Consider the following 13,673-nt stretch of genomic DNA (forward strand, 5'->3'; position numbering starts at 1 on the left):
TTAATATCAAACTTTACTCTTTCTCCCCCCTCCATACACATGGTGCCAGACTTCTCATCCTACATAGATACACAATGCCTGTCCTCTGTCTCCTCCACACATCCAGTATCTGCATTCACAGACTCCTCGACCTACAGTGCCTTTTCTTCTTTCTCCTCAACACACACAATACCTGCCTTTCTCTGCCCACAAACAGACACATACACACAGAATTTCAGGCCTTCTCTGTCTTTCCATGCACAATGCCAGTCTTTGTGTGTGTGTGTCTCATATGAACACACCCAATACATATCCAGTTCTAGCCTTTGAACTTCTCTTCCATATTCCTTTGCTCCTCTCTACACACAGTGCCAACCTTTGTCTCTCTTTCTCCCACATACTTCTCTTTGCCATGGAAAAATTCCCTCCTCTCCCCCACGAAAACAATGCCAGGTCTTCTCTCTTTCTCACATACAAGCAATCCTGCTTTGTCTCCCCACACACTTTGCCTTTCTCCCCCACGCACTAAGTGCCAGTCTTTCTATATAAAACACTGTATCATATATTTGTGAATGCATACACCTTTGCACATGCACCTTGAAGAATTTATGTAAAGAATAATTGCAAGCTCAATGATAGATTCTCATTGCAAAATCCCAACATGTTGGCCTCCCGACATGAAGTGGAGTCCTGTAGCTCAGTGGTTAGAGCACTCGCTTTGCAAGCGAGAGACCTGAGTTCAATTCCAGACAGGGCGAAACCTTGGGCAAGTTTGCTTACTCCACACGCCTAATAATAATCCCTCCAAAACCCAAAAAAAACAATAATAAATTGGTCATTTTCAATCTACGACTGTTTGTGGGACATTGCTGTGCGCAATTGGCTGCCGCGTTCGCCCACAAATATACAGTCAATTCACTTTACAGTGTGTTCTGTGAAGCACTTTGGGACGTCCTCCCGACGTGAAAAGCGCTATATCAAATGCAAGGATTATTATTATTGTATTATTGTGAAAGGCGCTATACAAATGTAATGTTGTTGTTGTTGTGTTTAGATAGTGATTTGCTCTTTGTCCATTCTATGTTTCAGTGTTTGCTTTGCCAGAACATAGTTTGCACTAAATATGACTGACCATAATGCAGTAGTCCTGTTTTGAAAGAATTATTTGCAGAATTATTTCTACAGCCATTTATGTATAAAAGCAATGTTTACTGATTTACATATCAAATAATTTAGCTTATGGTATTATGAGGTATAGCTATCAGTTAAACAGTCCTATGGAAATGTTTAAATATTCTGTTATTAACTAACCTAACAAAATTTTACTGAACGATTTCTTGCAGATTTGTTTGAAAGTGACCACGTACGTCTTGGGCAAAAAGGTAAGAGTGAGTACACAGGGAAACAGTTAATAGTTTTATTGACTGCAAAGACTAGTGAATTTTTTCCCCCTCTTATCAAGTTCCTGATTTGAAAGGATTTTCAGGGGGTGCTGATGCAAGGAAGCCAAACATTTCGCGTAAAGAAGGTGGAGACGCGAGTGAGTCAATCAAGCAGCAGGCTTTCATAGCTTAATAACGATAGTTCAGGCACTACTCATTTTCCTGCTTTTGAGAATTCTGTATTTTATAAGCAGAGCCAAATTGAAAAATGGTGAATATAGAGGGAAAGAGTTGATGAATTCAACATTTCTTAAAGATCTCTATTACTTTTCCATCCATGAATCAACAGTTTTTGATTGATGTAATTGAAAACCTCCAATTATAGAGAGGCTGTCCAAGAGTATTCTTAATTATTATTATAGCACTCACTAAGAGTGAGTTTCTTGATAGAATTTCCAATTGGACAATTTTCTCATGATTAAATAAATGTAGGTCAACCTCAGATTACTCATATGAGCCTGCTTGTTATATTGGAATATTGAATTATAAAGGTTGGGAGAAGTAGGATATTAATTTTAGGCAGTTTTTATATGTTATTAGCTTTGGGGAAGGGAGGAAAGAAAACAACACTTGGCAATGAAATACTTCTTTTTTCACACCTCTTGATAGCAGCAGCTAGTGCTAAGCCTGCCCTGTATATGAAGACAACATGGTTATTATTTTCACTTGGATTACACAGTCTGGCATGAAATATGTTTAATCACGCTAGAATAATGATCTATCTTTACTCCCATAAACTTCCTTGTTTGCCTTTTTCTAACTGCACAGCCACCTTTAAAGATTCATGTATCTACATTCCTAAATCTGTCTGTTTCACAATATAATTTAGAACTATCCCATTTAGGGCATATTTAGGTTCTTTTTTCCCCAAAAACCTGTGCTACTTCACATTGTCAAAATGTTCCCCCAGTCCTATTTCAAAATCATTATTATAGATTGACAACAATAGTGATCCCATCACGTATCTCTGATGCACCCCTCTGACATTAACAGCCAATCTAAGAAACACCTAGTTACCCTTCTTCTCTGTCTCTATCTTTCAGAACCTCTATTTCGTCCCATTTACTTTTTAATACCATGTGTCTCAATATTCTCAACCAATCTTTTATGTGGCACCTTATCAAGTGCCTTCTGCTGATCCACGTTTATCTTGGTACAACTCCTATCCTAGATTGTTAACATATTCGCCTCTTGGTTGGAAAGTTGTGAAATTAACATCCACATTGGGACTTGAGCTAAAAATTAGGATGCTACATTCATTATTTGGGAAAATATTCAAATATAGAAGAGTTTATTTTAGTTTCCTAGCCAATAATTCCTTAGATTAATTGGCCATTGTCTATAATAGATCTTATGCGTAACCAAACAGAATTAAATTAGCATAATCAAAAGAGGCTGTCACATGCGTCAAATTCAAAGTAACGCACAAACTAAAGGATAGATTTGTAAGGGTTTGCTGTTTGCAAACCAACTGTGTGGTTACCTACCAAAAAAGGTCATTGCATTTGACAGTAATTAGTGTGAAACATTTTGAGATGTTTCAATATTATAGGCACTACAAAAATGCAAAGATTAATTAATTTCCTTTACTTACGATACTGAAGTGCTTTGTGATTACACAAGTTTAGTGTTTTAAGAGCCTGTGGCTGGCTTGTTACAGTTCCCTAATTATGTATCATTCTATTAGAAACGAATACTGTACTGCCATAACATATTAAAATAGATCTTGTGCAGCTTCCAGTTTACGATGTTAATACTTTGTTCACCTGTAGTTTTGTCTGAACAAGACAGTGCTGCAGCTCAACAGTACATTCGCCAAGGCTGCCCAACAGGCCTGCGTGCTGACACGTGGGCTCTCATTTTAAACATCAGCAATCAAATGGAGGTAAGTGACCACTGGTTTCACTCCCTTTTCAGAATCTTGGTAAAGTAGTAAATAATTTCCACTGACAGATATGAAACCCATTTGTGCAGCATGTCTTTGTACCTTCCTGGATCTTGTTCACCATTGCTAGGTGTCACTGCATTTTAATATGCAATGTTTCAGGATTGAGTGCCTTTATTCTTTTGGCTCAAAAGTGCTGATGTAGGCTGTTGAGACTGTCACATGTGTCAAATTCAAAGTAACATACAAACTAAAGGATAAGTTGACACATTTTTATGTCCTTCGATGTAATTTGGGATGTTTGCTAACCTACTGAAATAGATCTTATGTGATACCAAGCAGAATTAAATTAGCATTGAGGTTAAAAACAGAGTTTCTTCACTTCAAAGTTTCGCTTCTGAGCTCTTAGCCAACTATTGAGTGCTTTTAACTATTTTTTGGTTGATGTGCTGGTTATCACCTGTGATAATATCATGTGCTGCAGTTTCGACATCTGCTTTTCACAATGCTTTTCACTGTAGAAATACCAAAATGCCTTCTCGATGTTTGCCACAGCATAGATGTGCTTTTGATAGTTATGAACAACATGATGGATACAGAACCAAAAAAGTCCTGATACCTTTTATTTAAAAAAGGTGTTTATCATCCAGCATCTTATTTAAATAGCAAAGCTGCACTGGAACAGGATTCACCTCCTCTTTTAGTTACATTGTTCATTTATACTATGGATTACTGTGATGAACACGGCGTAGAGGTCCAGGTGGACGAAAAAGCAGAGGGCAGCCAGTACTTGGCATCTGAAGTGAGGATCGAGGGTGTGGAGGAGGTACTGGGTTGTGGAGAACACAATTTTGGGATTATTTTTGGGTTAGAGAATTACCTGCGAGTAGAAAGCAGTTTTGGCTTGAGAGAGGGAGCGGTGGTAGGTGTGAAGTTGCTCGAGCCGCATTTGGCAGTGAAACGTTTTGTACCATCTGCACTCCAGTGACCTGGTTTGGGATTTGAAGGAGTGGAGGTGACTGTCGTACTACGTGGAACGGGTAGGCTTAGAGACGCACCTGGTTTTCAGCGGGAAGAGGGAATTGAAAGTTGAGGTGTGGTGATTATTTAGCAACTTGACGGCCACTTCTGGATCACTATGAGTGGAAGGCAGAGGGAGAGAAGGTCTGAGGATGAGGGGGCATTTGTGAAGGAATTGGGTGGAAACTTTTTCCATGGGCGGAAAACAAAGGTGGAGGGCTTGGAGGAAGGGAGGGTGATATGAGTGCAGCGAGGGATGAGGAAGTGATCTGAGATGGCCTTGTCTGTGATGAACAGAACAGTGATGTCTAGCCTATGGGTGATGACGAAGGTGAGGAGGTAGCCACAGTTGTGGATCAGGAAGTTTACGTGGAGGGTGAGGTTTAGGGTGGAGAGGAGGGCAGCGAAGTCAGAGGAGATTGGGCAGGAGGAATTGAAATTGCTCATTATGAGAAGGTGTTTTGTGCAGAGGGAGAGGGGTGGGAGGAGAGTGGAGATATCCGCAAGGTTATCGCTGAACAGATCGACTTCAAGATCCTCACACTCGTTTTCAAATCCCTTCATGCTCTGGCAACCCCTACCCCTCCGACCTGCTTACTCCCAAACCCACTACCTGCTGCCTCCACTCGACTGGCTCCAGTCTCCTGCATGTCCCTCATGCCCTCTGTTCCACCATTGGAGGTCGTGCTTTCAGCCACTAAACCCCGAAACTCGCCTCCCCTGGCTCAGCATCGTGGTCTGCCAATGTCAAGTGCTTTGGAATGTTACCCTGTGTGAGGGGCGCTAGTTAAATAAAGTTAGAAACATAGGAATTAGAAGCAGGAGAAGGCCATTTGGCCCCTTGAGTCTGCCCCGCCATTCAGTAAGATCAGGGCTGATCTTCTCACCTAACTCCATCTGCCCGCCTTATCCCTATATCCCTTAATTCCTCTATCCTTTAGAAATCCATCAGTCTCAGTCTTGAATATGTTCACGGACTGAGCATCCACAGCCTTCTGGGATAGAAAATTCCATAAATTCACTACCCTTTGAGTGAAGAAGTTTCCACAACTCTGTTCGAAAGGGCTGTCCCTTAATCTTAAGACTGTGACCCCTAGTTATAGATTCTCCTACCAGGGGAAACAGTCTTGCACCGTCTACTCTGTCAAGCTCCATAAGAATCTTATATGTTTCTATAAGATCACCCCTAATTCTTCTATATTCTAAAGAATATAGGCCAAGTTTACTCAACCTATCCTCATAGGTCAACCCCCTCATCCCAGGAACTAACCTAGTGAATCTACGCTGCACCCCTCTAAGGTGAGTATGTCATTTCTTAAATAAGGAGACCAAAACTGCACGCAATATTGTAGGTGCGGTCTCAACAAGGCCCTATGCAGTTGCAGCAAAACTTCCCTATTCTTGTATTCTAACCCTTTTGCAATAAACGCCAACATGCCATTAGCCTTCCTAGTTGCTTGCTGTACCTACATACTAACTTTTCATGGTGTACGAAGACATCCAAATCCCTCTAACGCTATCTAGTGTCTCCCCTTCTAGGAAATAATCTGCTTTTCTGTTTTTACTACCTAGGTGAATAACTTCACACTTCTCCACATTATGTTCCATCTGCTACCTTCTTGCCCACTCACCTAGCCTATCTATATCCCTTTGTATTCTTTTTGTGTCATCCTCAGAGCTTATTCTCCCACCTAGCTTAGTATCACCCGCGTATTTAGATATCTTAAGTTCTATGTCCTCATCTAGATCATTGATATAGATTGTAAAGAGTTGAGGCCAAAGCACTGATCCTTGTGGCACTCTACTAGTCACATCTTGCCAATCTGAGAAGGTCCCGTTTATCCCTACTCTGTTTTCTTTCCGTTAGCCGCTCTTCGATCCGTGCTAATATATTGCCTTTAATTCCATGGGCCCTAATCTTGTGTGGCACCTTGTCGAATGCCTTCTGAAAATCTAAATATACTACATCTACTGGTTCCCCCCTATCTAGCCTGCTAGTTACATCCTCAAAAAACTCTTAAAAGATTTGTTAAGCATGACTTTCCTTTTGTAAAGCCATGTTGACTCTGCCTATTCATGTTACAGTCCTCTAAGTATCCCACTACGATGTCCCTAATTAAGGGTTCTAGAATTTTCCCTCCCACCCATGTCAGACTGACTGGTCTATAATTCCCCATCTTTTCTCTACCACCTTTCCTAAATAGTGGTGTTATGTTTGCGATCTTCCAATCAATGGGAATCCAGAGATTTTGGAAGATCAAAAACAAGGCATCCACTATCTCAGCAGCCACCTCTTTTAAAACCCTAGGATGCAGGCCATCAGGTCCAAGGGAATTGTCACTTTTCAATCCCAACAGTTTCCTTGTTGTTGTGGTTGTTTTTTAATCAAGTGTATTGTTCAAGATATTCGCAGTTTAGACTCTATTTTATTTTGTTGTGTTTATTTTTAATTGTCACAGACTGCAAGTACACCAAACTAATGAATAATTTTATGACATGAGAGATCTTAAAAGTGCTTCCTTTCCTTTGAACATGCTTTCTTCGTTACATCAGTGGCCATGACCTGGGGCATTGTACAGTAATAGCAAACAAAATAAATACGCATACATGTAGCAACTTGCAGGAAGAAAATTACGGCTAAACTGATGTATTTATAATAAAAGCGCAGACCTAACTATTGTCAACTCCAATCTTTGTCCTAACCATAGGAAGAAGGTAGAAGCTATTTTTAGCAACTAAGGCAAACATTTATCTCAGTTTCTCTGCTTTTTGGTTGGATGGGTTGTCATAGATTCTCCTTTGAAAAGTGACTGCATAATCGAAAAGTATGACCCATCTGGTCATATTCACAGAGGCACCTGACACTGTTTTGATCTCCTGAGAACTAAATATTTGAATTGTTTAACTTAACAACTAATGGATAAATAATAAAAAGAATTTAAAATTATTCAAGGCTACGTTAATCATTTTTGGTCGGTATTTAGTTATTACTGTTTGGAGCTTTGCTGATGTCCTAGTGAGCAAAGACACGACTAATGTAGGACCATCACACAAATTCGGGTTGAATTGCTGATGTACGCTGAGCAAGGTATTCCAAGATGGGAAGCAATTGAGGTGCAATGGGCTTGGAAGTGCAAAAATTAGCTAGGTTTTCCGCTCCTGATTGCTATTGCCCCTTTGGTCAAATAGCCTCCATGCCCTCACTATTTTACAGAATTCTTCAAAAAAATAAACTAAGATGTGTTTTTGTTAATAGGAAGAATCCAGAATGTCCTCTGGCAAGGAAAATCAACATAAATGTAATATGTCTCCCTCTACCCCTCCCCCCATTAATTGAGTGCATCATATCAATTTGGCTTGAGTCATTTTTCAGGTACAATAATTAATGAAGGTTAGTTACAAGGATAACTGTTTTGAGACTTTTTGAACCGATTTCACTCAGAACTACTGTATTACAACAGTCACAAAGGGAATACTTAACAGCAGTCTATTAGGGTGAAGTAGTTGAAAATACAATGTGTGTGAAAACTAATGAACCATAATTGTGTGAGAATTCAATTTCGATATAATAGTATAACATTATATAATATTCTGTTTTATTGCATACTTTTTTTCTCAGTCAAACCACTTATTCAGCATAAACAAAGAATCAATTTAAATTCTATGAACTTAACAATTCTTATGCAGAATTCTGGTGCTTGTATTCCTCTGTAGAATATGATTAAATTGTTTGCTCTTGCATTTAATTCACAAAGAGACCTGTAGGTTGGCGTTGACCAAGATAAGGTCAAAGTCGAAAAACTCTTTTTTTAATATATCTGGATAGATAACCTTTCCTCCCCTTTTTTCTTAAGGTTAAGTTGACTAATTATTGCACCAATAGTGAACATTTAAAACATGGAAGGCAAAAATGCTGAAACTTTTGGAAAGGCTTTCTGACTATGTTGCATACACCTTGTTTCGTTCTTCGTTCTAGCATGGCTATGCGGGTCCAAACACTGAGATCTGACATTATCTTTTCTTGCTCATGGTGTCTAGTAGTTAAGCACGTCACCCATTCTGTGCATTTAAATTCCGTGCTGCTATCTGCACAGAACCGGGCAAGCTGCAACATAAAGGTAGTGGAGTCCAGAGAACAGTTTCTTGAACGTCAAGCATACTCATGTGCCACTCACTGGACTCTGCTACTTCTGCTCTTTCAGAATTATCCCATGAGTGTTCAACCCCAATATTGTGTGTTTTGTGATACTTCCTTCTGCTACTGACTGTGATCTTGGAGGTAGAAATTTAGACTAATATTGACTGGTTAACAGTTTTCAGACCATGATCTATGCAGATTAGGACAATGATTCCATTCTCAACATTTTAATAAATCTGTGAGTGACAATGTTGAGCAAAAATTATTCATTTGCGTCCTTCATCCCACAACTTCTCTTCCTGCCTTGATAAACCTTCTACTTTCATATCTCTTCTACATTGTCTTTAATTGCTTTTAGTTAGCCAGATACTGTACAGTAATCAGCTGCAGAAAACAATATCTCTTCTCAGTATCTATTATATTTGTCAGTTAGTCTTGTCGGATGTCTAGTGACCAACCCTCCTCGAGGGGAGGTAAGCGAGTCCCCTTTGGGGCTGAACTGGCTTCAAAGGACATGGAGAAAGGAAAGTGAGTCAATGTTTTGGGTCCACAACCCTTTGTCAGAACTGGGGTTGTGGACCTGAAACGTTGACTCACTTTCCTTTCTCCATAGATGCTGCCTGAGCTGCTGAGTGTTCCCAGCGACTTCTGTTTTTGTTTCAGATTTCCAGCATCTGCAGTATTTTGCGTTTTGTCTAACATGACATGCCTGGCAATGGATTGTCATGATCGAGTCAAACTTTTGTGGCGGTCTCAGTTCTCTGCTTCCTGAGCCAGGTGGCTCCACAATAATCCAGGGCACTGCTGATAACGGACCAGCCAACCTGGCTCATTGGCAGTACTTGGAACGACCAGTAGGGAATTCATTTAAGATAATGAACAGGGTTGAGAGAATTAATCATGAAATCCTTTCTCTGCTGGTGAGGCTTTTTTCTACAAGAGGGCATGAATTTGAGATTGTGAAGAGATTCAAAAGAATCTCTTCTCCCAGAGAGTTTTAAGGAATGATTTGCAAGGGATGGCTTTTAGATCAGATTTGATTGGAGCATTTAAAAAAGAATTTGACAGGCAGATGAAGGGTATTAGAGGTACTTTACAGGGAAAGAGCAGAGGATTGGGCTTAGAATGGATGTTTTTTTGAATGAACAGCCACTGACACAAAATAGTAGGCCGAATGGGCTCCTAATATGTTATACATTTCTATGCGTGATTAATAAAATATACAGAAGACAAACTATTAATTACCCAGATGCTGTATGGGTGATCAGCTGCAGAAAACAAACTATGAAGCATATTTTATTCCATATATTAAATGTTCAGCTTTTTAAATACCCATTGAAGAAAACGTTCATTCGGCTAGATAAATAATTTATTTAGCCATCCATTTACTTTTGAAATATAGGATTGAGTTATGCATCTGTTTCTGATTGTTATTCTGCCCCTCTTTAAAATGTATTGGGAAGAAACTGTCGAAATAGGATCCTATTCCAAGCACCGTGAGCAATTTCGCACAATTAAAGTGTGTTCTGGTTGAAACCAGATGTTCATATTAATTCATTGGTTTCTGCCGATAATGAAGAGGCATTCTCATGATCTGAAGTTTTAGTTTTCTAAATTCATAGAGCTTTCATCTGCGATCTTTTTCCATAATTGTGTTTCCATAGTTTGGGTTTATATTATACACTTTTATCAGTAGTTGTACTTAGTGCTGAGACTACAATGAAGAAAGGACAGTGTTTTCAAGTGTGAAGGGCACACAATTGCATTGTAATGCAAGATTGGTCAGATATGGGATTGCAATCAAATTATATAACTTGAAAATGAGCTATTCTTCACACACCACAATTGTACAGTTTTATTGGTCTATTTATATTTATATTGGTCTATTTTTTGTCTTCACTTTAAAGTTTATTTTAGCAATGTCTACAGAACAGCTCTTTCATTTACATGTGAGGAAGTTTGAAGTAAACATTTTACTTTTACATATCTGCAGGATTCTTTATATTATGACCAGCTGAAATCAAACGTGATTCAACACGACCTTTTGGTTGACAGTCTCATCTACAAGGTATGAAATTCTATAATCTTAATTAAAATCTATTTTTGTCCTTGTTAGAAATGATGAAAAACTGTATGTAACAGAATTTGGTTTTGTGGTAATAACAAATCATTATAAACAATTAACTGAACACTTATAATGCATCTCCTAGCTGAAGTCAGTTTTAGGTCAGAATCCCCCTTGTTCTTGTAGGAATACTCTTGAGTGCTCTGACTCCTTCTTTATCTCAGAGAAATATTTGAGTCCTTCAGCTCTTAGAGGTGTGCTCCAAATTCGTCCCACTCTTGAATGTAGAGCTTCCTCTGGCTATCTTTAGCTGGACCACTGCTGACCGCCACTGCTTTGGAGGTTGACCTGATTTCTAACCATAGTTGCAGTTGATGGACCCTCATATTGCTCATACTCTACATATGTGTTACATACATTATCTTGGGTGTTTTGTACACATTATATTCTGATAACCTAATTAATCTTGTAAATTTGCACTTAAAAGTTTATCAGGATGCCTTCCCCAGCACACCAGTCTCTGTAGCATTCGGCTATTGATATTAACTGAATGAATTTATCTTACGGAATTTCAATTGTGTCAAGAAATAAATAATAATAGTAATAGTCCTTGCATTTGATATAGTACATTCTCAGGTCATTGAGATGTCTTCAATATAAGTTAGGCGGGTTATTTACATGTACCATTGGTCAGACCAACGCTTTACAATTCCTGCAGAGCAAATTCTTTTATAACACTAAGTAAAAGAGTGTGGGATTGCTTATGGGCAGAGTTTGAGTTTGCCTAACACAGTATTTGGTGTAGGTTTTAGGTTTCTCACTTGTTTACAAGAGACATTCCCTGAAAAATCGTGAAATGTAATTGAAAGATATTTTATTAAAAAATTGAGTATTTCATGTACGGTAAACCTTTGGTTTACTGGACTCCGGTATCTGGAATTCGTACCTAGCTGGACCGAGCCCGAGACTGAAAAATGTTTTTAAAAATTTCCACGGGTCTGCGTATAGATTCCCTCCGGCCCAACTCTTTACTCTTTTCCCCCTCACTCTCATTAATCTGGCCAGACAGGGTTGGGTTAGCTGAAGTCCCAAAAGGAATGAATCACAGAAATTTACCATAAGAAGTTGATTTGTAGTTCTTGTTCTCTATTTGACAAACTACAAATGGTCTTATTTTTGTAAGTATTCTGTTACTTTGTTACTTTGTTTAATTTATTTTTTACAACACTGTGGAGTCTAAAGAATATCACCAATAGTAGGGAATATTGTAAATGGTCTGATGGGAGCACTGACAATGTCAATTTGATTCTGTTAGAAGCACTCTCACTTGGACCAGAAGGTTGTGGGTTCAAGCCCCGTAGATTGATGCTCGGTTGCAGAAATGAAGATGCACTGCAATGGAATCTTTTAGATGAACTTATCCTGAGGTTCTGTTCACTTTATCAGGTGCCGGTTAAAATCCAATGACACTATTAGAAAAGAAAAGTTTCTTCTGATATCCTGACCAATAGTTCTCTAGGTAAATGTCTGTTGGGTTTCCCTACAAATACTGACTTCTGAAGTGTTCACCTACAAAATACAGTCAATCACTTCATAGTGAATCCTATGAAATGTTTTGAGACATCTGCCTGACACGAAAGGAAGTGTATCAAATGCAAGGATTATTATTCTGAACTACTTGAGACGTTTGAAATTAATACGGTAATATAAAACTGCAAATTCTTTTCCCCCTGCCTGCAGGACACTTAGTGGAAGCAATTTTCTTTATAAAAATCCCATAGAAATTGAGATTCTGAATGGTGTACCCTTCTCACAGACAGATTGATTATCTTATTACAAGTTTCTTTGAATCACTTGCACAGTGGGTGACTTGGCAACAGCTGCTCAGTCTTCTATAAAAATTAGCATGTTTAGCATTAATTATTCACGTCCAATAATTGATTAAAGTGGGCTGAGTGTTAATTAATTTCAAAAGTAACCTTATTAGTACGAACCATTGCATTATTACTGTGACAATTTGCTTGTGGACTGCAAATATCTCATGTTTAATTTGTTCATCTCTGAGGTTCCCCATGTCACAGTGTTGCAATCTCCAATGTGTTGCCATTTATTTTCACATTTGAACTCTAAATTATGCAGTGTTTCCTGCAAAAAAAATGATACACGGAGGCCTGATAGATGTATAACATTGCTGAGCTCTTATTTAAAACTAGCTGTACCCGTTGCAGCTACGCTTGCAACCAAAGGATCCAATATAGAATGTAGATTGACACAGACAGATACATAGACAGACATTTCATCTTTATCTATACTCATCTGGGAGGATTACTGTGGGAGCATTCATTTTGGTCATGCTGTTCTTTGAGTGGGCAACTCATTTTGTCATGCTATTGCAGTCCTTTCAGCATTGAAGTGAGGCCGAGCTGTTCTTTGTTCTTCGGTTTCATTTAATGGACCTTCTCTCTTTTATCGAGGATTTTTACTTATCTTTGAGAGGTTTGATTCTTGCTTAGACATCTTTATAATGATAAATGTATAATTTATAATCACTGGGACGTCCTCCCGACATGAAAGGGGCTTTTCAAATGTAATGTTGTTGTTGATGTCGCAGGTTAGCTTTGTCTGTGTTCTTTATTTTGTCCCGCCGCCACTTGGCTACTTGGTCAGCCGGCGTGGCCGCCTGCACGATCCACAGAGCCACTTTGACTCAGTAGCCACTGGGTGTAACTGAAATGAAAGTGCAATACTGAAATACATTTTAGGTCATAACTCATGACCGATAGGAGATACCTAAAAACAAATGTGCCCATGTCACTCCTAGAGACAAGACCTTTCCGATGATGTATAACTTATATCTCTACCTCAATCGGTTATTGCAATCCTTCTTGAAGCACACACAGTCAGACACGACAGACATTGTCGTTTTATTAGTATAGATTACAATGCAATTACTGTGAAATATTTGAGTAAAATTTATGCACACCTCGAAAATTATAATGAGGAAATCCCATTCTAAATCTTCAAAGCTGCTACAATTAGTAGAAAGACTACAAAAGAAAGCTTAAGGAATGTTTGGAGCAGAAAGAACATTTGACATCCTTTCCATTGATTGGTGCAAACTTTCACCTGTTTCGTCTTCTTTCT

At 38.8% G+C, this 13,673-nt stretch overlaps 1 protein-coding gene across 2 annotated transcripts in view; it reads left to right on the plus strand.

The window, feature by feature from the left end:
• The window catches only part of tbc1d19 (TBC1 domain family, member 19), a 51,557-nt gene that overhangs the window by 14,752 nt on the left and 23,132 nt on the right, over positions 1-13,673 (plus strand). For both annotated transcript variants that reach the window (XM_007889068.2, XM_007889069.2), the window contains exons 10-12: positions 1,323-1,361; positions 3,194-3,306; positions 10,458-10,532. In XM_007889068.2, the coding sequence (XP_007887259.1) occupies positions 1,323-1,361; positions 3,194-3,306; positions 10,458-10,532 (227 nt within the window). The remainder of the gene's footprint in view (positions 1-1,322; positions 1,362-3,193; positions 3,307-10,457; positions 10,533-13,673) is intronic.

The sequence above is a fragment of the Callorhinchus milii genome, unplaced genomic scaffold, assembly GCF_018977255.1.
Source record: "Callorhinchus milii isolate IMCB2004 unplaced genomic scaffold, IMCB_Cmil_1.0 Scaffold1, whole genome shotgun sequence".
NCBI classification, from domain to species: domain Eukaryota; kingdom Metazoa; phylum Chordata; class Chondrichthyes; order Chimaeriformes; family Callorhinchidae; genus Callorhinchus; species Callorhinchus milii.